The sequence below is a fragment of the Cornus florida genome, unplaced genomic scaffold (genome assembly GCF_030987335.1).
Source record: "Cornus florida cultivar Cherokee Brave unplaced genomic scaffold, ASM3098733v1 CherokeeBrave_3.0.0_Hap2_Chr10, whole genome shotgun sequence".
Lineage (NCBI taxonomy): Eukaryota > Viridiplantae > Streptophyta > Magnoliopsida > Cornales > Cornaceae > Cornus > Cornus florida.
Window position 1 is genome coordinate 93,248,356 of NW_026775580.1, and position 27,952 is coordinate 93,276,307.

At 34.1% G+C, this 27,952-nt stretch overlaps 2 protein-coding genes across 2 annotated transcripts; both read left to right on the plus strand.

Annotated features, from left to right (window-relative positions):
- The first annotated feature begins 895 nt into the window (after positions 1 to 895).
- Positions 896 to 20,221, plus strand: LOC132275902 (uncharacterized). The gene is made up of 16 exons (XM_059777095.1): positions 896 to 1,136; positions 1,216 to 1,265; positions 1,983 to 2,043; positions 3,438 to 3,533; positions 3,624 to 3,773; positions 6,805 to 6,936; positions 7,832 to 7,959; positions 8,956 to 8,998; positions 9,958 to 10,041; positions 12,127 to 12,168; positions 12,395 to 12,465; positions 17,496 to 17,549; positions 17,647 to 17,752; positions 17,870 to 17,938; positions 19,113 to 19,256; positions 19,794 to 20,221. The coding sequence occupies exons 1-16, from the start codon at positions 969 to 971 to the stop codon at positions 19,926 to 19,928; spliced, it is 1,533 nt and encodes a 510-aa protein (XP_059633078.1). The 5' UTR covers positions 896 to 968; the 3' UTR covers positions 19,929 to 20,221.
- A 1,024-nt stretch (positions 20,222 to 21,245) lies between these two features.
- LOC132275903 (probable protein arginine N-methyltransferase 1) lies at positions 21,246 to 27,619 on the plus strand. Its single transcript, XM_059777096.1, has 9 exons — positions 21,246 to 21,595; positions 22,085 to 22,095; positions 22,797 to 22,952; positions 24,444 to 24,507; positions 24,617 to 24,759; positions 25,850 to 25,937; positions 26,099 to 26,214; positions 26,346 to 26,496; positions 27,115 to 27,619. The coding sequence occupies exons 1-9, from the start codon at positions 21,352 to 21,354 to the stop codon at positions 27,318 to 27,320; spliced, it is 1,179 nt and encodes a 392-aa protein (XP_059633079.1). The 5' UTR covers positions 21,246 to 21,351; the 3' UTR covers positions 27,321 to 27,619.
- The last annotated feature ends 333 nt before the right edge of the window (positions 27,620 to 27,952 follow it).

Sequence of the window (27,952 nt, forward strand, 5' to 3'; positions counted from 1 at the left end):
TTCAACCCACAAATCCAGTATATAAATTGTAACTTCCAATAAAAACAAAAAATAAAGAATAAACTCTGATTATAATAACCCCCGTTCTTATCCAACAAAATATATTTTCTTTGATTATTCCGAACTCAGGGATTATTCTTTATTTTTTATTATCACAAGAAGTCAACAATGGCAATATTTGATGCATGCTCTTATCCAACGCAAACTTAATTATTAATTTAATATTTGAAATAATAAGGGTAGTTTGGAAAAGTACAATTATTTTAGTTTTTATTTTCTACTATAACTAACAAAATATATTTTCTCGTAATTTTTTTGAAATATTTTTAAAGCAATTCGAAAAAGAAAATGTGAAAACTCTCCGAATCTGATTTGGCTAACCACGTCATAATTAAAAAAAGAAATAGTCATCTATTTCATGGTATAAATGAAAAGAAAAAAAATGATGCTTTCTCTTTCCTGTCACAAATACGAAACTAAAAACTCTTTAAAATTGAATGGAGTGAGCAAAAAGAAAATAATTACAAACCGAAAATTACTTGTCTCCGTGTTTTATAAATTTAAATTTACAAAGTAAAAATTCATAAAACAATTCAAATACAGATTATTATATTTTGTATAAACCAAATATTTATTATTTTAAAATTTATATAACCAAATATTTATTATTTTAAAATTTATATTAAGTATATATTTTTTTTAATTTATAATTGTTGTATATATCTAATTTTGAAGAGTTTTTAATTTTTAATTTTTTTAAAAAAGAAAATATTATATATATATTTTTATATTTCTTTTTAATACTGACGTGACTTAGCTAAATTATATTCCTAGTGTTTTGATATTTTATCTTTCGCGTTGCATATCAGAATCGTATATATTCTCATATTCGCTGATACAACGCGTTAAGTTGAATTTGATTTACTACTATAAAATACACAGATCATCGAGTGAGTAGAGTAGTGTAAATGGCAAAACCTAGAGAAGCCACTGCGATGGCTTCTTCGCCGTCCTCTCTCTCCCCTCCTGAAATTCCAATGGAGCTCCACGAAATCAATCGATCGAAACTCATCAAGTATCTACGCGAACATCTCTGTCACTCGTCTCGTCCTCTCCAAGGTTTTGTACTTCTCCAGGTAACATTTCGCACTTCAAACTCTCTTCTTATTCATATTACTCTCTCATCTTTTAAGTCATTCTACAATCCATTTCCAGGGCGGCGAGGAACAAAATCGCTATTGCACCGATCATGCCGAACTCTTCAGGTAATCTATCTCACACACATATATTTGTATGTCTGCATGTAGAAGACCTATACAGGTATAGATACGAACATAGTATGAGAGAATTGCTTTCCTTTTGTTGATGTTGCGAGACACTAGGGAATCAAATGTTTTATCCATTTCATTCTTTATCAATTGCTCTACACTGCTAGATTATTTGATCATGCTGGGAGGTTCAATCATTAAGAAGACATCAAAATATTATGGTGTTTGAAAACTTTCATTCATATTCGCAATGTAACTAACTAATATACTAGTTTAACATTGTGAATGGTACTTGGCGCTCTGTTTATATACCATGTGGTTTGGTGTTATCTCTCTGTCCAGGTCTTTCCCAAATGATAGAAGCATTTGGAATTGTTTGTTGACACGGACAAATTTAGGGTAGCCCTTAAAAGATGGTTCATGGTGTCTTTTCTTCATTGGGAACAAATTTTAAGAGAGATGCTCTTTTTTATCATTCAAATAAAATGCTTGCATTTATGATTATAACTCCCTTTTATTTTTTAATTTTTTAATTTTTTTTTTGATAAGTTTTTTATTTTATTTTTTCTGTCTTAATTGGCTTTAAGAGGGACATTTTTCATGAAACATTGCTGTATTTATGACGGATGCTTTCTATTGATCCTTGGCTATTTTTGGTTGGCATCTGCGACTTGTGATTAATATATTACTATTGGTGGCTAACTTGGTTTATAGGCAGGAGAGCTATTTCGCTTATTTGTTTGGAGTAAGAGAGCCCAGTTTTTATGGAGCCATTGTAAGTTTCCTTCATTACATCCTCATGGTTGTTTTTGATATGTAAAGACATGTTTGCCTTTAGGTGTTTTCAAATGTTATCCATTTTAAATTTTTGTGTCAAGCCTTAGCATAGCGAGTGCTAATATGTTATGCTGATGTTTTGTTTGATGACGAAGCAATATAACTATCGAAGTACATACTTCTCTTATATGTGTCAGCACATGGCAAAAATTTGATAGTGTTTCGAAAGAAACATGGTTAATAGTTATAATGATTCTTAAGCTACAAGTTACATATTATCGCCACAGAATATTGCATTTGTTTGTTGTAGATGTGGGGTTTTGTCTTGTTGTCAAATAGGATCTAGGCATTGCTAGCAACATGTTGATGTATGACAAGAGGGTCCAAGGTGGTTGGCCTAGTTGGAAGTCTAGGCAGGTTCGAAGAGAAAAGAAGAAGACAGCAACTAGTGAGACAGTTCCTCAAACTTCCTTGAAGAGAGAGAGAGAGAGGATGGTTCAATCCCCTTTGGGCTTGGTGCGTTTTATATAGTGGTGAAAATGGTCAATAACCATTGGATGTTGTCAGGGGCCCAAATTATATATATAATAGTTGTATATATAATTATATTAATGTGATCATAATGGTGCAATGGGACAAAAGATAGAGAGGGAATAGTAGTAAAAGAAAGGAATGGTCTGTGTGAAATACATAGGGTAACCTCGAGGAATTGAGCTCCTCAGTGTGCTCTTTGGTGTACCTGGTCAAGGAACACTCCTACGGAATGGGCGTTCCTCAACAATTCCTGAACTCCTAGCCAAACGCGTCTAGGGTTCCACGAAGTGACATTATGAGGTATGTGTGAGTTCCCTTAGTTCTGCCACTAACTTAGGTGGCTCGGTCAGGGCGTCACTTTCCGCGAAAATCTCCGCGTGGTTTGTCAGTAGAATAGATTCTCCATACATGTTAAGAGGACGGGGTTTGATAAAGTTCCATTGGATGTCTCGAGACCCATTATCATGTATAGAATTGCCACATAGGATCAATTGGATGCTAATATGTCATGAGTCTCATTGCCATGTGTTTACTGAAGACTAGGTGCCTTCACTTGTCTTATCTGTTACTACTTAATTGTACATGTTATTGTTTTGCACATAATTATACAAGAATATATATATTTTTTTTCCTTAAAAAAGATTTCAGTGTTCTTATTGTGTTTGTGTCTACTCCTTTTAGAATTTATCTTGTCAACGTGTCCTATGCCATGCTTTTGTCCCATTTTTTTTGTGCATACTTCACAGGTTGTAAATAGTTTCTTGAAAATTAATAAACTTGTTAGTTGAATCTAGTACTTACTTCAAGTTGTAGCAAATATAATCTATTATAAAACTTCTGTTATCTTTTTTCTTGAAGGATGTGGCGACAGGGGAATCTATTCTGTTTGCTCCCAGGCTATCTGCTGAATATGCTGTTTGGTTGGGAGAAATAAAGCCATTATCCTATTTTAAGGTGACCCTGCTTTGACAGTGAGTTTACTGTGTCAACATGCAATTCACATTAAATTAATAATTTGCTCCTGTCTGCATCCTCCTTTTGCAGGAAAGATATATGGTTAGCAAGGTTTTCTATACTGATGAAATTGTAAAAGTTTTGCATGATCAGTACCACAGCTCAGAAAAACCTTTATTGTTTCTCTTGCATGGGCTCAACACTGACAGCAATAATTTCTCAAAACCAGCAGAGTTTGAGGTTCTACATCTCTTACTTCCTCTCACTCATACCAATGTGTATGCATTTTTAGTGTTTCCACAGGGATATGATTGCTGCTTAACTCACTTACCAATAAAAAAAATATTACTGCTTAAGGCATTATTCAACTTTCAGGTTCATTACCTGTGCGGTACTACAATAGCTAGAGGTTTATAGACATGATTTTGGATGTTTTTATCATTACCTACTACTGTGTGTGATGACTCAAGAATGAATGAATGAATGAATATATATATATATAATATACAGGATTATATATATCCCTTTAAAGATGACATCGTGGCATTTTTGCATGCACCCACACAACTTATATGAGAAATCTACACTGACTCGGTCAATATATCCCTTTGTAAGTAGGAATATATTTATTTTAAATGTGATTTGATCTATATGATTGGTTTTGGATTAGAAATCTACAATAACTTCTGCATGGTGTGCTCTGTTAACTTGAATGGATGAAGCCTTGGGAAGCAGAACATGTGTAAAAGGCACATCTGTCTATCATGGGTACACATAAGAAATTCCCTTGCATGTGTTAGAAATGTCAAAAGCATGTATTATTATTATTATTATTTTTGAAAAAGGAATAAGGTATACAGATGGCTGATACACGAAGATACACCTGGTGGACAACTTGAGGAATTTTTGAAAAAGTTTGGAAGAAAGGAGGGGCACGGTATAAATTATGAGATTATTTTTAGAATTTTCCAAAGAACATGGGGGACAAAATTTGAAAAATATAAACTTTATTTATTTTTTCGTATTTGGAAAAGAAGAGATGATGGGTCTGTGAATGGTGAAACAAACTTAGAGATTGAAATGGGAAGAGAAAGAGAGAGAGAGAGGACAGGGAAGACTCAAAACTGTATGCTGAGCCCAATTCTTTTTTCTTTTTTCTTTGAGAACATCGTTTACTTTTTTATAAAAATTATTATTACAATTTACAGATTTTAAACCCTTTAGTATTTGGAAATACTAAATTTTAGAACTTCCGATTATGTTTGAAAGAATTCGAGTTTTATGAATTTGAAATTTTGTTATTAGTTAAAAATATTTTGGGCTTTTTAGATTATTTGAATCAATAGGAATTTTTGACTTCACAATTAAGATTATTTAAAAATCAGAATATTTAGGGTTTATGAAACGTAATTGGGTTATATAAAAATTCGAATAGTTTGGTTTTATGAAATCGTAATTGAGGCTTCTTGACTTAGGAATCTACTAATCTAGCCATGTATTTTATATCTATGATTGATCAATTTAAGTTTGCATTTGATCAGATTAAGTTTGGTTATCATAGGCTTTGTTAACTGGACTTGGGTACGTGTCGCGTACGGGTACGCATCCACACGTCAGATGTGCCAAATCACCAAACAGAAGGACACATTGACACTACTAAATATTATTATTATTTAATATTTTTATTTTATTTTGTAGAGTAAAATAATGTCTTTATGTAACATAATGTCTAATATAAGCATTTCATTCTTTTTGAAGCAATAATATAATAAAATTGAATTACTTGATGTGTTTTTTAAAGGTGCATGTCCAACCATAAGTGTCGGACACTCATCCCATACGCATTTCCGAGTATTGTGTTCGACATAGGTACTTCACCTATACTTTTGAAGAGTCCATGTAACATAGAGCAGATGAATTCTAGCAAAAAAAAACTGGGTTGTGCTTTGTGATGACTCGTGTTACTATTTTATCAAGTTGATTATCTAAATGATGATTAAATGGTAGGATTGATGTTATTTTTATGTTTCGTTCTTGCATTTTGATTTTATGACTCTTTGATGATGATTTCTTATCATTAATACGGTGTTACGTTAGTTGAATAATTCTTAAATGATAAGTGAACAGGCCTTTTTAATTACTGGACTTCGTGGCAAGTGGACAGACCATTTTTCATTCGTTTCTCTTTTTTCAGAATCCTGGATTATTGGGTAATGCCGTCTGCAATCACTTATCAGGTGGTTGAGAGTTAAAACGTAGAATGGTTTATGTTTTAGTTGTGAAGATGAAAGGTTTGTATAATGGCTTTAGGATGGAATTGGGTACTTGGGCTAGAATAGTTTTAACTGCTATAAGTTGCCACTTAATGATTATAAATTGCTGCATTCCTAGAACTAGTTTACTGAAATTTCTGGAAAGCTTTAAGAAATTGAAAGAAGACAAGAATTGGTAGAAGAAGGTTGCCAGAGAGAAAATAGAGAAAAAACCGCCAGTGTTAATCAATTAAACTCCATAAATCTACATCTGTTGACTCTACTCTTACTTTGGTACTGTAGACCTCGTCACTTCAAAGAGCTTCCTAGGGGATTGGAGACTTTCAGAAATTTAGGTTAACTGATATTGCAATCAAATAGGACTCAACTTCCACACATATAGATAGTTTTAAGTATATGTAACAGTACATTAGTGTTAGCCTCATAAGATTCTCTGATTCAAAGTAGGAACTGGGGAAAAAGAGCTCCTGGAACATAGAAATTCCAATAGAATAGAAACTTCTACAATAAAAATTTATAAGAAAGAATGACTCCAACAATTAGACTTCGATAAGACCAAAAAGTTTTCATGAGTGGCGTGGAGCTCAAAGCTTTAGTGTCTTTGTCACTCATTTGTCATTGAGTGACATGTGGCTAATATTTGTGACCAATGGCATCCCTTCCATAATCAACCAAACACACAACGCATTAGTGCAATTTGTTTTGATTTGGAACGATTCCATGAATTAATCCCTACAACAATTGATGCTGTTAAATAACTTGCGATTAGAGACACTTGTTCCATCATTGATTTTGCTGATTTTCTTGAGTTATTGAGCATTATCATTTTTTTTTTTTTTTTGTGTTTCCTTCTCTTTTATAATGTCAATACTTAATTTCAGATTGATATATAGATATAGATGCTTAGAGAAGCTTTCTGAATTTTGATGCAAATATATTTAAACTCCATGTTATCTTAATGAAAATATTAGAATAATCCATTTTTAATATTTGTTTAGGGGATTGAGAAGTTTGAGATGGATCTAAATACGTTGCATCCCCTTTTAACTGAATGCCGTGTTTTCAAGTCGGATCTGGAGCTTTCTCTGATCCAGTTTGCCAATGATATAAGTTCCGAAGCTCATGTTCAGGTGAGCATTCTCCTGCTATCTCACCTAAGTGTGCTTGCCATAAAATTTTATTTCTTTGCATTTTGTTCTTGGAAGGTTCCTTCATGATTGCTTGCTCAGGCCATTTAGTTTTCACACTATTGGTAGCTTATGTATCATTATTTGTCTTTTTATACTATGTGAATCTTATTCACAAGTTCACAACTATTGATATACATACATTATTGGTAGCTTGGTATTTATTGAATCTTATTTGTATTGTGTATCATTAGGTTATTTAGTTGAATCTTATTCACAGCTATTGGTAGCTTATATATCATTATTGAATCTTATTCACAACTATTGGTACCTTATATATCATTATTGAATCATATTTGTATTGTGTATCATTAGGTTATTTAGCCTTCACAACTATTGGTAGCTTGTATATCATTATTTGTCTATTTTTACAAAATTATTAGGGTATACATTGATGTACAAAATGTATGTGTATACATGTACATATGTGTGTGAGTGTGTCTGTAAAACCGCGTTCCAAATTTAGCTTTTGTGTTGGGTAGTTTGTTAAGCCTCCTTGATAGTTTTCTGAACAATCAGTTAAAAAGACTTCTTTTAAAGAACAAATTTTTAAAAAGTTCTCTGAATACAGTATTTTATTTTCTGAGCTCTTGGAAACTATTATCAGAAAACTGACCCAAACACACCCTAATTTCTAAAACTGAATTTTGGTTTTCTTGTTAAATTGTTTTTTATTTTCTTTTATGACATATTTTTGACTGAGTATCTTGAAAAATAATATCTTTTGTGTTCTCTCTCTCTCTCTTTCTCTCTCTCCCCTTTGTGAGTAATTATGTACTTGTCTGAGTGCAAGCCATGTAACTGATATATTTTTCTGATTCAACTGTCTTCTGAGTAGGTTATGAGAAAAACAAGAGTGGGCATGAAAGAATATCAGTTGGAAAGCACGTTCCTTCACCACACCTACATGTACGGTGGATGTAGGCATTGCTCATACACATGCATTTGTGCTACTGGTGAAAATAGGTGCGTTTTCTCTTTCTCTCTCTCATGAGACATTTGTAACTTTGTATCGTCATAGATTGTGGAGTAGCTGATCAACATCCTCAGTCCATGAAGAGGAGAATGATATATATTCTTATGCAGGTCAAGATGTATGAGGAAAACATAATAAAAATAGTCTGTAGTCTCTCACTAACTGATAAGTTAGGAAGCACCGACACTATTCTAGTAGTACTGTGGCCGTGTCGTACATGTTTCCAACACGGGCATGCATGGGACAAGGCTGGACAATGTTCGACATGACTAGGAGTGTCCTAAAATTGGAATAAATTTTTTCTTGTTTAGACACGGTTGAGACACAGCGTGGAAATAATTTTTGTTCATGCAGCAATACATTATATTATTCTCTTTTGACGCACCCCTACTGTGTCCGCGCCCTATTTTTATTAGATTCGTTGTATTTAGGTGTCCGTATCTGTAGCCATGCTTCATAGCTGATAAGTTGGACTGGAATTCAACTGGAGGTGAACTACTTAATTTTCTAAATTTATATGATTTCATAGTGTGAGATATAACACATAGGTCAACTTATGTAATTGAGGGAGATGAGCACATCTTTGTAGAAGTGAGAGATGCATGGTCTTGAGAAATTTTAAGTTTCTGCCCGAAGAATGCTTTCTGATCTCAAAGTTCATCAAAATGAAAGAACTATCTCTCTCTCTCTCTCTCTCTCTCTCTCCATCTCCCTCCCTAAACTGTTAGATGTTGCAGTTAATTTACAATTATTAAAAAATGAAGAAACAGTTGATCAACACATATAATTCATTGGTTTCATGAACCACTTTGTTTCTCCCTTGAGCCTTGATACTTCCATTTATTATTTATCTCCGAGTTTGTAACCATCTCTTATTTGGTGGGTTTTAATGGAAATTTTTGACTTGTAATATGGCTGTAGCTTCAGTGATTCTTAATTCCATTGCAAAAATTGACAGCTACAAGTTTTGGTGTTTCATTGAACAGTTCCGTTCTCCACTATGGGCATGCAGCGGCTCCAAATGACAGGGTATGGTAGATTTGATACTTTTATCCTCCAAGGTTTCTGCCCAATTTAGGTTGGATTTATGCATCAGAAATCTGTGGTTTTGTTAGATGGTGTCTGGACTTTATTGTGGCATTAATAGGTGACTTTCATGTTCTTGTTGAATATGTGTTGAAAAGGTAGTGAGAAAGTCTTCTTGTGTTTTTGGTAAAACTAGCTGGTTCATCTCTGTTTTTTTCTATGTTTGAGTGAGCTACGACGGTTTCAGGGACCATAAATTAGATTTGTTTACAAAATCACTATTTTTGGGCGGCAAAAGTTATGTTAATTCCAAATTCACTATTTCTGAGGCAATAAATAAATGATTTAAAAAAAAATTGGCGGGCCAATTAAAATTTTCAATAAGTTTCCTGGGCCATAAATTAGGTTTGTTTACAAAAATCATTTCTGGGGACACAAGTAAGAACTTTGGTGTGTTTACAAACTGTCTCTGGATGGGTGATTGGAGCCGTTGATTGCCTTGGCACTCCGCATAGGGTTCCAAACATCTACTTCACTTCTCTTCTTAGTCATATTATTGGAAAATAATGGCTTCATGCATAAATTATGCTACTCATCACTTGCATTACACAAAAGGGGAAGAAGGAAAAAGATGAGGAAGAAGCTTTTCAATGATGACTTGAGGAGTATATTTTGAAGTCCAGCATACATTACTTCATTTTTTTTGTGACGTATGTTATGGTTACTATTCTTAAATTTTAAGCTTTCAGAGGGGTCAAAATTTATTCCTAGCTAGTGAGATATTGTCTGCAACACCAAGATTATTGCTTGTCTGCAACATGCTGCCTTTGAGAAAATGGGAATTGTATAATCTAATCTGGATCTGGTTCTCACTATGTCTAATAGATTTCAGAGTGATCTTTCATATAATGTGAGAAAAGTTCTGTAGCATGCTCACTCTGTGTTATCTGTTTGCTCTACAGATTTTTCAAGATGGCGATATGGCATTATTAGATATGGGAGCTGAGTATCATTTTTATGGTTCTGACATAACTTGTTCCTTCCCCGTGAGTATTTGTAATTGTACTTTCGATTTCACAAACTTGCATATGAATACATGTTTATATGTATTATTGAAAATTCCCAATGTCTGTCAGTCCATCTAACATGAATTGTATGTTAATATTGTGCGCCGCTTGTGATGGGTCTTAGTACGCCTGATTCTAGTGCAAGAGAACTTACAAAGTAACTTTCAATCTTTAAATTTTGGGGGAAATTATATAAACCTCCCCTTTGGTTTGCCTACAACACATTCATCACCTCATGATGTGTGGAGATTGTACTGATATCCCTTGTGTTGTTTTCGGTGACATTTTCTCTCATCTGGGAGTCAATTGTCAGTGGATCTGATTGATTTTGCTCGTCTCACATGAAAGTCATTAAACTTCCTGTTTTCTGTTGTTGAAATCAATTGCAGGAGTTGAATGTCTATAATGACCTTGGTACTTGTCAATTGAAATGAATTACAAAAATAATATCACCATTGTGATTTAGACACATCAGCATTAGGAAGATTCAACACCACATTTTGTGGACCCCATTAATAAGTCTGTATATTTTAAAATCAAGGAAATTATATATTTAGTTATGATTGTATTCTCTCTACTCTTTCTGAATGACTCCTTGTCTAAAAACAAAGTTTATTACCTATAGTATTTACCAAAAGAGTTATAATCATATTAAACTGAAGTATTGATAAAAAACAATATTTTGAAATTGTTTTACCATAAACAAGTGAACATGAATTTTGATAACCCTTGACTTGCTCTTAGGATCCTCTCTGTTTTCACTTTCACTTATAATTCCCAACAATGGGGCACTGCAACTCACCATCTCCTGTAAGATTGTTATCTCACCTCCTGTTTTCTAAAACTCCAACGCTTCTCACTTCCTGCCACTAGTTTTATCCTACAAGGAGCCATTGTTGGAAGGACTTGCCTGAAATGGAAGGTGTCTGTGAATTGTTATGGTTTTTCTGGGGAGTGGCCCGAGTGGGTGCTATTATAGTGTGTGGCTGGGATTGAGTTCCATTAGAGCAGTCACTTTCTTTATAATATTGCCAAAGCTTATGCTTTGAAAATTGTTTCATGGCCGACCAGACTTTTTGTATTGGAATGATATAGGTGGTTAACAAAGAAGCACATAAAAAAGATGTGGTTGAAATTATAAAGTTGACAGAGGCAAGTTGCAGGAAAAAAACCAATTGCGTATGAGTTCCATTAGTGTGAATTTAAAGCTATATTCTTCAATCATAATTAGATTTTTTGTTTTTGTTTATGATTGTTATTTGCTAATATATGTTTGTTTCAGATACCATATACAAATGCACTTATATTGCAAATAATACGCAATCACGATATCTACTTCAAGTCTTCAACAATTTTTATGTTCATGATGGTTTTTGGTTGTAATATAAGTCATGCAACATTGCCTGTAATGGTTTTCTTTGAAAAAATGAACTTTTTGATTGGTTTATACCCTGATAGAGTCCTAATTTTTCTCCGTATGATATGTTTTTGTTACTCTTTGTCATAGCCCGGAAATTCATGCCAATTCATATCCGTTTGATTTGGAATCTCAGGAGATCATGGACTTCCATTGCATGCCAAACTTGAATAAATTGATTTAAGTTGACAAACACAGGATATTCTGAATATGAGGATCTTTGTGAAAATTAAAGTCTGGGAGTAGTTTAGACACAAACTTAACCTTCGGCATTATTTTACAAACTGGTTGTTCTTAGGCTTGAACTAAAGTGCTCATGCTTATTAGCCTGAGTTTACTGTGCATCAAATCGTGTCCCTAAAAGAGAAAAACTAGAATGAGTATTTTTAATGCAGGTTGTTGCATGAGATATTCTTTTTCGTACATGAATTCGTTACATGTGCTTGTCAAAAAAAAAAGAAAAAAAAAAGTTACACGCAACTTGTGGATTTTAACAGGAGTTCTAATCCCTTCAAAATGATAAGGAACTAAAGTTATTTGTGATTTATAATTTCAAATGATATTTGTATACAGTTTACTTTTATTTTGATATTTTTTTGGCTTTAAAAATGTATATTTTTCTTAAATACTTTTAATTGTGAGTGCAGGTAAATGGAAAATTTACAAGTGACCAATGTCTTGTATATAATGTAAGTTTTTCACTTCTAAAGGAAGTGATCACTTTTTTTTTTGTTGAGGTTTTGTTAATTTCTAGTGACTCAACCAGAACTATTAACAAATGTTATTCTTGCCTCTCTCTCTCTCTGTACTTTAGTGTGCTTGCCAATTTGGTCTCACACGTGCATATCTTTCCGGTCCTATTGACTCATAGGATGTCATTTATCCAGTCTTCGTTTTTCTTGTTTCATTTTGCAGGCTGTCCTTGATGCTCATAATGCTGTCGTATCTTCCATGAAACCTGGAGTAAGCTGGGTGGATATGCACAAGTAAGATTTGACAGTGAAAATTTTCCAATGGGGTTATTGCTAGTACACTTTTCTTTTTGTTTTGATGCTACTGAGTATTTTATTATGGAGTATTTTCAAAGATGCTGCATAGACCAATAGCTGTTATTTGAGTTGATAGTCCTTGATATAACAAGTTATACATTTAATGGAATTTTATATAAAAGCAATCTGTAATTGTTTTAGCCGCCCAAAAAATATACGAAAGGAGAAAGGACAAAGCAGCTGTCACGACCCACCCAACCTGTGTAGATATTGCCCGCCTTGCACACTTTGTGCTCTTGGTTTTTAAAATGCGTCTACACAGTTTGAGAGATGTTCACGGACTCCACACATTAAGTTTCATCAAACCTCTCCCCCGAGGTGATGTGGGAGGTGCTGTCACGCCCCGAACTCAAAAACCCGGGCTCATGACATGAGAGGAGAGAAAAAAATAAAATTTGATGAAAACTATTGTGATATTATTATATTATATTTTATTATTACTATTATAATTTTTTTTATATACATACGTGTACTTTAACGGATTGAACTAATGAAAACCTAGAAAGTATACATGTAGGCACGCATGCACTTAATTGTTTCCTGACCTGGTGGCTGGTACCCCCTTTTTTTTATTTTTATTTTTATTTTTTTTTTAAAAAAACAACAACAGAAGACATGCATCACTCCATGCACAGTGTACATAAGCTGGTGATGGAGAACAAGGCACGATCTAAGAGCTAGAACCACATATGACCCCATGGACTTAATTGTTTCCTGACTTGGTGCCCTTTTTAAAAATAAAAATAAAAATTAGAACATAAGATATGCACCACTCCATGCAAATATTGTATATAAGCTGGTGAGGAGAACAAGGCACGACCCAAGAGCTAGAACCACATATGACCCGCACTTACCATTCGAGAAGGGGAATAGAAAGATAGAATTCGGGATTGTAGTAAATTAGGGTTTTTATTTATGCTTATGGTTACTTCAGTAATGTTTTAATTTTAGGGATAAATTAGTACTTCATTGTTTTAGGGTTTGTTTATGTTTTTCCTACATAATAAAGCAACGATATACTCAACCAAGTTAGTTTTGGATTATTGAATAATATCGTGAGTTTGCGAACTCTCTTCCTTTGTGTTTTCTCCCTCTTTGTTCTTGCTTTTCTTGATCCCTCAGTCTCTCTAACCCACCTCATTCAATCTGTCTTCTAACCTCCTTCATCTATAGTTGGATTAGAATGAGAAGATGAAATCAGGCTAGACAAAGGAGGTGAGAAGACAGATTGAATGAGGTAGGTTAGAGAGATTGACGGATTGAGAAAAGCAAGAACCAAGAGGGAGAAAACACAGAGGAAGAGCAAACTCAAGTTATTGTTTTAATATCTAAAGCTGACTTGGTTGATTACATTGTAGTCTACATAGGCAAAACATAAACAAATCCTAAAAAAATGAAGTACTACAATACTCCTAAAATTAAAACATTACTAAAAGTAACCATAAGCATAAATAAAAACCCTAATTTACTAAAATCCCTAATTATATCTTTCTTTTCCCCTTTGGTAAGTGCGGATCATATGTGGTTCTAGCTCCTGGGTCGTGCCGTGTTTTAAGGATTAAGAGAGCAAGGAGAAGAGACACGAAGGGAGTTCGCAAACTCACAAATATAAATCAATATTCCAAAGCTAAATTCTTTGTTTACAAAGAAGCCTTTATATAGGCAAAACATTAAACAACCCCTAATATACAATACTAAAATAACCCTAAAAATACAACATTGCCAAAAATAACAAGGAACATAATAATTTAGCCCTAATTTACAAAAAATCCTAATGCTCTCTTTTCCTCTTCCCCATCAATTGAATCACATATGACCTGCACTTACGATTGGAGAGGGGGAAAAGAAAGATAGAATTAGGGATTTTAGTAAATTAGGGTATTTATTAATGCTTATGGTTACTTTTAGTAATGTTTCAATTTTTGGAGTATATTAGTACTTCATTTTTTATTTATGTTTTACGTATAGAAAGGCTACGATGTATTCAACCAAGTCCGCTTTGGATTATTGAATAATATTATGACTTTGCGAAGGAGGAATTGCTCCCAGGTGGTTCAAGAACCATATTGTCAACCATTTTGTTTTCTTACTGACCTGTTTTGGTTCTGCTCACTTGTGTCTTGTTGACAAGGAACAGTATAAGATGTCAACAATTATGTTTCGCACTTTCCCTTGTGTTATCTATTATTGAAAGAACGGTTCCCAAAGTTTTTCACTACCTTCAGGGATTGACCATTATGCTACTATAGAAGTCTCTAGACATAAAACATGTGCGAATTATGTGGTTATAATAAGTTTGAGTAGAAATCTTTTTCCACAGGTACTTCATATAATATTATTCATGTTACAAATGCAAGTTTCAAGATACTAATATATCATTTGACTTCATGTGGGTTAAAACCTTCGTGGGAGAGTGTCCCATGGGCATGTCATCAACTTATATATGCAATGCGCATGGAGGGATGCATGTCTTATGTACTGTTTTTTTTTTTTTTTTTCTAAAAATTTATATTAAAAAGGGTACCAAGTTAGGAATCATTTAAGGGCATGACGTGCCTACTTATATACTTTTTAGGTTTTAATTATTTCTATCCACTAAAGTACAAGCCTAAAAAAAATTATAATAGTAATAATAAAATAGAATATAATAATATCAGAGACGTTTTCTTCCAATTTAATGTTCTCTCTCTTCTCATGTCATGTGCCTAGGCTTTTGGGCTTGGGATTGTGATGTCCCACATTGCCTGCCATTTAGGAAAAAAAAGATGTCCCACATTGCCCGCCGGGGGGAGGTTTGATGGCACTTATATGTGCCGACATCTCCTAACTGTGTAGACATATATATATATATATATATATTGATAAGTAATAATTGAATAAAAAAAGGCGTTCAAGAGGGGAACGCATCCCTTATACAAAAGTGGAACCGGGGTTTTAAGGCCCCAAAGAATCCGAAAAAATGATTAAAACATCTTAAGAGGAACATGACTTCCTCTTCATGTAACTGAAAATAGAGCGAATGATGTAAAGTTTCAAAATCGCCGTAGACAACTCTTTCCCTTCGAACATTCTACTATTCCTCTCCTTCCATAAGTACCACCAAACATAATGTGGTACAACTCTCCAAAAATCGTGAACATCACTTCTCACGTGGCATCCTCTCCAAACATGAATCAAATCCTTAGGATAACGAGGCATAACCCAATGCATACCAAACAAGCCAAAGATAAGATTCCAACAGTCTCTCGCCACGGGACAATGCATGAGAATATGATCAATTGACTCACCATCTTGTTTGCACTGGCAACACCAGTTAACTAGTTGGAGCCATAGAGCGCCAGATGGTCTTCCATGGAAAATCAACGATATCAAAATTAGAAAGACATAAGAATAAGGATCGAACTTCAAAGCGACCATGGGAGGAGGGAATCCATGTCAGATCATCACTTCCTCTGCCAACTGCCTCCTGTCGATACTACAAGGATAAACAGCAAAACAATAAAGCCAATCATGGGGTATTAGGATTGAATTTAAACTGAATTTTGTTGGTTGTTGGCTTGACCATAAATATATGAAAGAATTCACATTAAGATTGACAAGATGAACCTACAAGAATAAATGGCAAAACGATAAAGCCAGCCACAGGGTATTAGAATTGAATTTAAACTGCATTTTGTTGGTAGTTGGCTTGACCATAAATAAATGAAAGAAATCACATTACGATCAACAAGATGAAGTTATATAATTTAACAAGAGTTCGGTACCATGAAAAAAATGGAGGTGGTTTCACACTTATATCGTTGCCTAGACTGTAGTATGATGTTTCCTTCATGTCCATTAAATGTGGGTTTTGGAACCTCAAGGGAATTATTCTGCACGTATCACGTCATTGACATTTATCCATAATTTCATTTCCGAATCACAATTATGTGATCCCATTAGAAAATTATTAGTATTTCTGACTGAACAAAGGGTCTTAGTGGCACATGGAATCGTATTTAGGTCTCAGAATTGCAATTTCAAATTCAATTCTTACAGGAACTAGAATTGAAAGAGGGTGTAATTTTTATTTTTTTATTTTTGGTGAAAACTATTAAAATATTAATAAAAGAAGAAAAGAAAACGTAAAAGAAAAGAACAAAGATGAACAAGGAGGAGGAGCGAAGAGGAGTGTGTGGACAGTCGAATTAAGAAAAATCTTATAAAGTACAAAAAACTGAAGACTGTTCAGGGCATTCATCGGTTGCTCATTAGCATGGCACTTTTCTTGCTTTCTCGTGATCTAAGAATATCTTTTCCTAATTTAACTAGTTGATAGTGGAATCAGGAATAGGTAAGAGAAAATTTGAAAAAGGAATAATGAGAGAGAGAGAGTTGCATGCCTTCTCACTGCTAGGGCTTTCTCCTAATTCTAGGCCCCATGGATTGCAACATCCAATCCATACCTTCAAACATTGAGGAAGGCCAGCTCACATTTATGGAATTGTGGTGCAGACTTTAATTTTTTTAGTTCAATTAATAATCATCTGAATTGGAATTTGAGGGCTTAATTCTAGTTGTGTCCCCTCATTCTTGTCCCAATTTCATGATCCAATTGTGCCTAAGGCATTTCACTGAATCAGAAAATAATAATATATTATTTATTTGTTTATTTATTTATTTTTTCCTAGTTGATACTCAACACACATCCCCACAAGTAATTGTTTGCACCCAAGAGGAATCGAACCTTAGACTTGATGCTTCCTGAGGCACCAGGGCCAAGTTCTTGCCCACCTGAGCTAACCCCTTGGGGTTAATAATAATATTTTATTAACTGGTAGATGCTATATTTATGATGTCAGTGGGTCACAAGAACTTTCTCAGGCTGCAGTTGTGCATCTTTTTTTAGTTTCCTCCTTTTATTTTATTTTTATTCTTTTCTTTTGGCACAACATCCTCATTCTGATTTTCTCGCTAATATATATCAGAAAGGCAGAGATAACTATTCTTGAGGCATTGAAGAAAGGGGGCCTCCTTGTTGGGTATTTTCTATTTTCTCAATATTTCTCTACTTGCAACTTTTTTCCCAAATAAGAGGGAATATTATTTTTATTTATTAATTTGTATTTTTGGCTCTAGTGATGTTGATGATATGATGGTGGAGAGATTAGGGGCTGTTTTCATGCCCCATGGTCTGGGTCACTTCTTGGGACTCGATACTCATGATCCTGGGGGCTTCTTAAAGGTCATTGTGATTAAATAATATCTTTCTGTTTTTTCTTGTGTTAGGGAGAATTATGCATGTCAATAACATTAGTATCTTCATATCAATGATGTGACTGGAAATTATAACGATATTCAGGGAGCGAAGAGACCCGGAGAACCTGGGTTAAAGGCTTTACGTACAAGTAGAGAACTCCAGGAGAGAATGGTTTGTAATAGATTTTTTTACTGAAAAACTTGTCTGTTTTATTTGTAAAATTGATCATGTTTTGTTATATTGGAACGAATATTATATTCCTGTGTTTTTTTTCTTATACACTAGTGAAAATACATGTGTTCCATCTCCTATTAATTAATATCCTGAAATTAACATTTAAAACTTTGTGGTTCCTGTTAGATTTTCAACTGCCTCATGCTTGCTGTTCACAATTTGATTGTTTACATCTTCTAAAATAAACTTGAAATGAAGATTTTTTTTTTGGGGGTGGGGCTATGATACTGCTCATATTTTGTAGTTTTTTGAATTGTGTATTGCTGTTTTTTTATTTTTAGGCATGGCAATATTAGGACATTTATATTGAATAAAGCACCTCTGTAGCCTTTTAAATGAATTCATTATTCCTATTATTCTTGAGACCACTCAACTATAGGACATATTTTCCTATAATATGGCCTTAAAATTTTCTGTTAGAAAGCGAATCAGTTGAGAATAATGGAATTTTGGGTTATGAATTGGTGGAATACTAGGCAATCTGAGTTTTTTTTGCTATGCATGTACTAACATAAACACCTCTGCAGACAAATTTTGCTGTGCTTGTTTGGGTGTGTTTAATGCTATTAGTGTGATTTTGGCTGGCAAATCTTTTACAGACAATATATCTATATAGCTTTATGGTCAAATTCTTAAGTAAACATAAAAAATTGATTCTATGAATTAATTTTCTTTTCATATTATTGTTCTTTTATGGACAAAGAAGTTCCATTTAGATATAAAGTAATTGTGTCCTCAATGAGTTATTGATAATGAATATAGTAATATACTGAATTGTAGTTCCATCTGATCCAATGCATAATACTTTGATGCCATCTCACTGATGTTTAAAATAAAAGAAATAAAAAAGAATATTGAGCTGTGCTTGCAGAATTAATCAGTCTTAGAAAGGTAAAAAGTAGCATGACTACCAGTCCTATATGTATATATTTGGAAATTTTCATTTGAAAAATATAAAAATGTCTCCATTAGAGTGTGTTGTATTAAGATTTTCCTGTCACTATTTTAACAAAAGTAAAATAGAGAATGTGGTAGATCTATCGCATACTTGCAAATTTGCAATTAAGGTTTAAGTTGGAAGACATAATGAAATTGATGGCTTTTATTGCAGGTGATAACAGTGGAGCCTGGATGCTACTTCATTGATGCTTTGCTGGTTCCGGCAATGGAAAGTTCAAACACTTCAAAGTTTTTTGTCCCTGAAGAGATTAATAGATTTAAAGGTTTTGGTGGAGTTCGAATCGAAAGTGATTTGGTACTTCTATACTAAACCTCTTTCCATCACCTAACCCTAGATTTCATTCCTTGACATTCATTTTTGCAAAATAATGATGTTCATGTCCATGATCTTGCAATACTATTTATTTGGTGCTTATATACTAAACCTCTTTCCATCACCTAACCCTAGATAAATCTTTTCATTCCTTCACATCCAGTTTTGCAAAATAATGATGGTTCATGTCCATGATCTCGCAATATCATGATATTTTAAGTTTGTTTTGTTATGTCCATTTTGAACTCTGAAATGCTTGGGAAAGCTCACTTAGAAATGTGCTTCTCCAGCTCCTCCTCCATCCAAAAACTCTAGCATGAAATCTATACATAACTTAAGAATAAGACCATGGATTTGGATAGAATTGATATTCTTGCAACCCGCGGTCACTGTTCTCATGCTATTATCTTCATTCAGTTTGTAATACACTGGCGTAATCATGTTCTTGTTCCTCGTTATTGTTTAATGCATATTTTTCTTTTATAACTTGCATTCTGTTTTCCTTTTTCAAAATTTTAGCGTGTTACTGCCAATGGCTGCGTGAACATGACCAAAGTTCCAAGAGAGACAAGTGAAATCGAGGCTGTTATGGCGGGGGGACCATGGTCCATCAAGAACCCTATTATTTGTTCAGAAAATGGCGGAAAGCGCTAGTTTGTCAATGTTAGTTGTGCCTCATAATGTGCATGAAAAAGATGTAAAATCAGAAAACTATTGCCTGGTGTCAGTTTTCGTTATAATGTACAATCAGAAAACTATTACCTGATGTACCTGCCAATAAATTTGTAGCTGTTGAGAAGAATCATAGTTTATAAATGCTAGTAACATTGCTGAAACCGTTGGAGTCCTTTCAGGCATTGTTCTAACCAGGGCCGTCTTGTAGTGATTTTGGATTGATTGGAGGATGGAAAGAAAAATAAAGGAAATGGAGGGGAAGTTTTTCTCATGTTTTCTATTTGTGCTTTGCTTTTAAACCTGCTCTATTTTCTCCTAAATCTCTAACCCAAATACCATGCCTCGATCATTATGATCATTTCTGTTATATTCTCCTATATGCATCGTTGCCGATAATTGGGAAACTATGCTCACTGCATATAGGCACCTATGATTCAGCTGCTACACCATCTTTTTGATTGTTTGTGGGCCGGACTGCATCGGACGAGTTGCTTCATCAATTAGAAAATCAATACTAGTTAAATGGGTTTGCAAATCTTGTTAGACGAGATGATGTTAGAACTAAGAGTCTCTTTTGTTATGATGCAATTCTGTTCAAATCCTTACCATTCAATGAAGGATCTATAGTTGTGATTCATATCTTAATCTATTTTTTGTCTTGAATTTCCCGTATTTTAAAACATTTTATTTTTATTTTTCAAATGAAATATTTTCTTCTTATTTAGGACACCGTGCAAGTGTGTATTTATTTAAGTGTATGCTTCACTTGAAAATTTTAAAATAGTAACAAAAATTTCAACTTTTAATTATACTTAATATTGTCGTAGTTTTTTTAATTATATTTTATTTATTTATTAAAAGATCCACGATCTGACGACATCTTTTTAATGATTAATTGAGAAATTTGAATCATGTCTGCGTGAGGCTGTGCAATTGAATTGACGAGGTTAACGTTGTGCAAATGAATTGAGGATGTAACATTATGTGTTATTAAATTGAGGATGCAAATACCATTCATAAAACATATTGATTACATTGAGTTGTTATATTAATTAAATGTTTTATGTCTTTAAATTAAATACCATTCAGCGAAAGCATTGAAGATCATCCCACACTATTTAATATTTATCCCAATAATTATAATTTTGTAATTCTTTCTCACGCTCCTCAAATTAGAAAAGTAAGGAAGGTAAGTAAATTAATTAGGAATATTGAAAACGATGTCGTTGTGCTAAGGAAGTCGTCGGTTCTGTACAGATTCCTTGTCTGTATTGTCTCTGCATTTAAAAAGAGTACTGTATAAAACACGCAGACAGAGAGAGGGTTGTGATTCGTAACGAAAAACCCTAATTAGAGCCACCCTACCCTAAAACCCTAAACTTTGTATATTGTATAAGCATAAATGGATCTGCAAGACAAAAGCAACTCTATCAGTACCAGCGATAACGACATGAACGACAACAGCTTCCGCCACCGTCGACCCACGAAGACCAGGTTCGATTACGAGGACGAAGACGAAACTCTCGACGAAACAGTAACGGAGAGCTCCAACCTCGACGACGATATCATGTGCGATCCTGACGACTCCATCATCGGCGCTGAGAGAACCAGCGCCGACTATTACTTCGATTCGTACTCTCACTTCGGTATTTCACTTTCTTACCTTTTTGTCTCCGTTGTTTGCAATATGTAGACTTAATCTTTTCATATGTATTTATATATATAGTTTTCACATTTTTTTGGGTCCAAGGTCTAATGTTGAATTCTTTTCTTAAAACGAAGAACTGAAAAAGTCAGCTCAACAAAGTAATGAACAATCAGAGATTGGAACTTCTGTTCTTCAAAATTGTGCTTCCTTCTCTCAGCAGTCAAAAGGAAACATTAATGTGTCCAAAGTTTTGTTTTCCTTTAAGTGGACTTTCCAAATAAATGAAATTTTAATAGAGTTTGCAAAAAATTATAATGTTGTTGCAATAGTTTGTTTTCTTGACATTGGGCGTTTCAAACTCCAAGAGTACAATGTTCTCTAGAGGTCTGAAAATTTTATTATTGATCAAAGAATGAATTTTGACTTTCTTCTTCCATGTTCATTTGGGTTGCCATTAATTTCTCCCCCTCTGCTTCTTTATTTGCAGGTATTCATGAAGTAAGTTTGCTGCATTTGGATATAAAGGACTTCGCTTTTTGGCTGTCCGGTGGTTATTTTTGGTGTTTATTCTTATTGTCTTATAATATTATGTTGTAGTAAATTCTTAAAAACGATGTTTGAATTAGTTTTAGTTTATTGCTCTTAATTGTGTCGTCAATCGGGTTTTGGCAGCTATTTACTATTGCTTATTAATTTATTTGTGGCATAAGTTCATACATTAGGCAGTGGCTTCTGGCTAGATTCATATGTTTTCAAATCAATTCAAGTGTTCTATTGCTCCCAGCAGCACTGCTTCCCATCCCCCCTCTCTCTTGATTCTTTGCCTTCTTCTTTGTAGTGAATGTGCTGTTCTCAACTTGTTTATTGGATTTGATGACTTCCATGTAATGCTTAAAATGTCTGTGGTGATTCTATAAAAAAAAAAATTGTGGTGCCTTTACATATATTTGTTATTTATTTTTTCTGAGATCCTTTTCGTCTTGTTCCATTCATTCTCATATATCTTCAAACAGGCTATTTGATGGCTTCTGTAGGTTTTCATCCTTCTCAATTGCTTTTTCTTTAGTGTTAAACACCTCAAGAATGTCAAAGCTGATTTACTTTATCACTAACTACATTATACTTGTTTAGCCCCTTGTTATGATTTACTCTCTCCAAAATTCCAATACATTATTCTTCTGGCTTCTCTTATATTTCAGGAAATGTTGAAGGATGTAGTGAGAACTAAGACTTACCAAAATGTGATCTATAAGAATTCCTTTCTATTCAAGGACAAAATAGTCCTTGATGTGGGTGCTGGGACTGGAATTTTGTCACTCTTTTGTGCGAAAGCTGGTGCAAAGCATGTTTATGCGGTATGCATTTCACTTTTGGTTCCCCCTTATTACTTTTCTGATAATTTTGTCGCGATTGTGTAGAAATTTCATGCAAAATTAGTCGTTTGTGGTGCTTACTTCTTGTGTCCTTTGTGATTCTAATCAGCTAGATTTTTTAATTTATTTAGTAGTGTATCAATATAACTAAAAGATAGTGAAGTTGGTTACTGCTCGGTGACAAATGTTTTTCATATAAACGAAATAGTAGCTAGCTTTCAAAATGAAGGTTGAACATATATCAACATATGAATAGTGAATCATATATTTTGAAAAGAGAAAATAAGCATGCATGAAATTGAGAGAATGAAATCTTGCCTCAAATTGGTGTCGAGGACAGTGATAGCAAAATCCCCCTTTTGTCCTCTTCTTTTTCTTATTATTTTTTCCCCTGTAGTGGTCTAATGGGTCTCTTTCTATTCCCTGCACACATGCACCTAAATGTTTCTTCTGTTCGCCTCTCTCTCTCTCTTGAAGTTTTTTTCCCCTCCCATGTTACAATCTCTTACTTCATGTATAAATTAATCTTTTCGTAGTCGTATTTGGCCCATAACACTTGCATTGCTTGGACACATGGGATGTTATATATGTCTGGTCTTGCTTGGGCTTGTGTGAGAACACAAGTAAATCCATGGGACACTTGCCTTTCAAATTTTAATGGAACTAGGATTTCTAGTTTAGTACAACAAGGTTACTTTTTATGTGTGTGTGTGTGTATATATATATGAGTACTTAGATGTTTTTTTCCCCCTCTATTTTTAAATATACAATTCAATTTTTAAGTAAATCGTACTCATATTCAATAATACATGGGACTGGTCAGTACAGTAAGAGTTCATCTTACAGTGCTAGATATCCTCAGATAAGCTGCTCTATTACCTTATGATTTCATATAATTCTGTGCCTTGATTTGGATATCTATCAGAAGAATTATCCAGACCAAATGCCATCTGAATGATCCCACAAGATAATATGAAGTTTTTACCCCTGATAGAAAGCTTGGTTGGCCATACCACTGCATGTAAAATTTGTTTTATGCATAATTATATAGCTTCAATTATTGGGTTCGTTTCTTGTTTTTGTCGATGTGTTCACTGTGCTGATAGGATTACATGCTGTATACGGTAGTCTTCTTTGTATTTTAGAAATTGAGAAACGTTCTTTGATGATTAATTTCTTTTTAATTCATTCATGTTTAGAGTTTCTTTTTTCTTTTCCGTCCCCCCACCCCCCGGTGTCCTTTCCCCCCTTTTTTTTAAAAAAAAATTCCATCAGTTTGGTGAGTTTACTTACTTGGTTGTTGCTCAAGAATATTCATGCTAGCATGTATGTCATTCAGAACCTGAATTAAGAATGCAGTTTGCTCTATATGCTGTTTCATGATAATGAATACGGCCTTGGCATACACAAATTAACTATGGAGTTCAGTAATCTCTTGTAGAAGCAGCTGATCTTAAACCTTTTCAATTTCAGGTTGAGTGCTCCCACATGGCAGACATGGCACAAGAAATTGTTAAACTAAACGGGTTTTCAAATGGTAATCCATTCCTAGCCATGAGTTCTGAAAATTTTTGTTTTTCCTTTTTGTTTTACTTCTATACTGAGTCATCCTCTCTGTGTCTGCTCTCTTACTTTAATTATTACAGTTATAACAGTTTTAAAGGGAAAAATTGAAGAAATTGAGCTTCCAGTTCCTCAAGTGGATATCATTATTTCAGAATGGATGGGATATTTTTTACTGTTTGAGAACATGTTAAATACGGTCCTATATGCTCGTGATAAGTGGCTTGTAAGTTGCACATTCCTTTTTAATTTTAATTCCATGCTTTACCTCAGATTACAAGAATAATGGCTCTGGTGCTAGGTTGACACTTTGGGAATTTGAAGCCCAGAATCCTGTCTGTTTGCTGCTCTGAGTCTCTAGCACGCCATACCTGGACTTTTTTTTCCCTCCCTCTCTAGCTTGTCTTGACAAAGTACCTCAATTTATTTGGTTCACCGGGAATTGTCTAAAATTCTAAGGTCTACAAAATTGGGGACAATATAAATTCTGATTCATCACCATCCACATTTCTTCTGTACTTATTGGTACGAGAATTCATATTTTATTGCAATTAAATTCCAAAGGATTTAACAGCTTTCTGAAATGAGAATATTCAATCTTAAATACTCCACTTTAGTTAGGTAGGTTAAAGATGTGTGGTTGGTTGAAATAAAAATAATTTACATTCCTTCATATGTTATATGGGATATTTGATTGTATCTAAATTGTTAGACCAATTGTGGTTGGAGACTTAAGTTCTTCTCACATAGTCCCTGGTCTCTTTTGCTAGTATGCCCAGACTCCTTGTACAGTTGTTGATATTGCATCATTGTGAGTTGGCCATCCTTACAATGCTCTGTATGATGGTTTGTGTTTGAAGTATTGGTACAACTTGGGCAAGCTGGTACTACTATGAAATTTATGGATCTCTTCAATATGTTTGTCTTTTTCAACTATCCCTTGTTGTAATTCAACTTTAAAACTAAAAAATCTAGATTTTTTGTGTGTTGTACCCATATTTGAAGTGCAATGTTATGCATACTCCCTTTCCTCCATAGGTACAACATTAAACCATATTTTCCCGGCCTATTATTTGAGGATTAGACAATTAGATCCCTAAAACATGTCTCTTTACCTCTATTCACGTTACATAGGCTGTTGCACCAATCATTGGCTCATTTTCGGGAGGTGATTTTAACTATGTTGCAATTTGGATTTCATATATTATTTGTGGGTGAAACATATAATCTTCTGTAGAAAGAATCTGTTTTTACTCTGCTATCCCGTGTTTAGTTAAACATGTTCTTGTTAACTTCTACTCCTTGATTGTTTGCAGGTTAACAATGGAGTTGTACTCCCAGACAAAGCATCTCTCTATTTGACAGCTATTGAGGATGCTGAGTACAAAGAAGACAAGATTGAATGTGAGCTTATTTACTTCCTGATATACTGTTGTTGATGAATATTATCTGCCTATGCATTTTGGATAATATGGGTGGGTGTATGCGAGCTCTTTAACTGGCATCATTCTCTTTTCGTGAGTCTGTTATTTTTATTTTTTATTGGCATTCTCATGGTTTTGCAGTTTGGAACAATGTATATGGCTTCGATATGAGCTGCATCAGGAAACAATCCATGATGGAACCTCTTGTTGACACTGTTGACCAGAATCAGATTGTTACAAATTGCCAGTTACTCAAGGTTAGAGAGAAGATTTCCTTCTAGTCTAGCCTTTAATTGTAATAATAATTTCTCTCTTTTTTGTTTTTGTTTTTTGTACGTGATGAATATGTTGTGCTTCTTTGCTGACATGCCTTGGTTTCCTTTCACAGACAATGGACATCTCAAAGATGGCTCCTGGGGACGCTTCATTCACGGCTCCTTTTAAGCTTGTGGCAGAACGTGATGATTACATCCATGCTCTTGTAGCATATTTTGACGTGTCATTCACCAAGTGTCATAAATTGGCAGGCTTCTCTACAGGTTCATTTCTTTGTACTAGAGTTTGATTTGATCATTGTAGTGCCTGGTGATTAGATGGTTAAAAGATTTTGAAAGTCTCATGTTTGAGGTTTGGTCCATTTGGAGCAGACATAAAATTTAATGATTTTCTCTTGCTTTGAATTGATAAGATGTTGTAAATTCTGCTCATCTAATACAAACCAATGTTAATCAGATGCTGCGACCGGTTGTATGGCGGTGGTGTTTTTTTTTCATTTATAATTTTTTCATATTTTACTGGACTGCCAATCCACCATTATTCAACTGGTTGGTCAGTATGGGTCACGTAGTTGACATGGGCTCATATTTATATATATAAAATCTTGACTTTGGAAATTAGCGTCAAACCCATTGACGATCAATGGGTGTATCTGGCATTGTGCCAGGGTTAGCTTGGGTTCTGAATGAGTCAGTCTGTGTGAGTCTGGGGAATGGACCAATACAATGAGGGGACTGTTAGTAAGTGTGTTCTGATCAATACAGGTTTTGGTATGAATGATAGATAATACAAGTAGCTTATTTTACTTATCAAAAAAAAAAAAAATGCTTGTGTTCAATATTCATTACGTTTCCGGTCATTCTAAATCATTATTTGTTTAGGGCCGAGATCACGGGCTACACACTGGAAGCAAACAGTTCTGTACCTGGAAGATATGCTCACCATCTGCTCTGGGGAGGCTATAATTGGGAGCATGACTGTGGCGCAGAACAAGAAGAATCCTCGTGACGTTGACATAATGCTTAAATACTCTTTGAATGGTCGGCGATGCCAGGTCTCAAGAACTCAATGTTACAGGATGCGATAGTTTGGTTGTGCTATTCGTCCATCACTGGAACATTTTGGCTATAACACAGTGTTTGAATTTGCCCTATGGCATCGGAAATTTGTTGCCCAGCCACAAACGGAAAAAGGTGCTGGCATTTGACAAGTGCAGCATTTCTATTCTATTCTATTGGTTTTATTTGTTAAATGTAGCTGGAAGTTTTTCAATGTAACGTTATTGTAATTTTAATTTATTTTTCTTTAAATATACTGAGTTATGTCAATGTAATGCGTTAACTGTTTCATAATTCAATTCATCAGTTGCCTTTGGTGTGTTGATTACTTGCTTTCCTGCTTGCTTTTGTCTCAACTTGACCATCACTTCATTTTCTACCATGTTTACTTAGGTCCGTTCAATGTGTGCGTGCTTGTGTGTGTGTGTGTATATATATATATATTTTCTTCCTTAAATTTGTTTAATGCATATTCAGTATCACATGGCAAATCACTACTAATTTTCTAAATATTTCTACCTTTTCTTATTTAACAGTATGTGTTATCTTATTTAAAGGAGAATTTATCTATAGAGATAATGATGGTTGTTGCCAATAAATTATAGTATTGATAAATTAGGGCAAGGAATAGGTTTGGACTAGAAAAAAGAGATAGTCAATT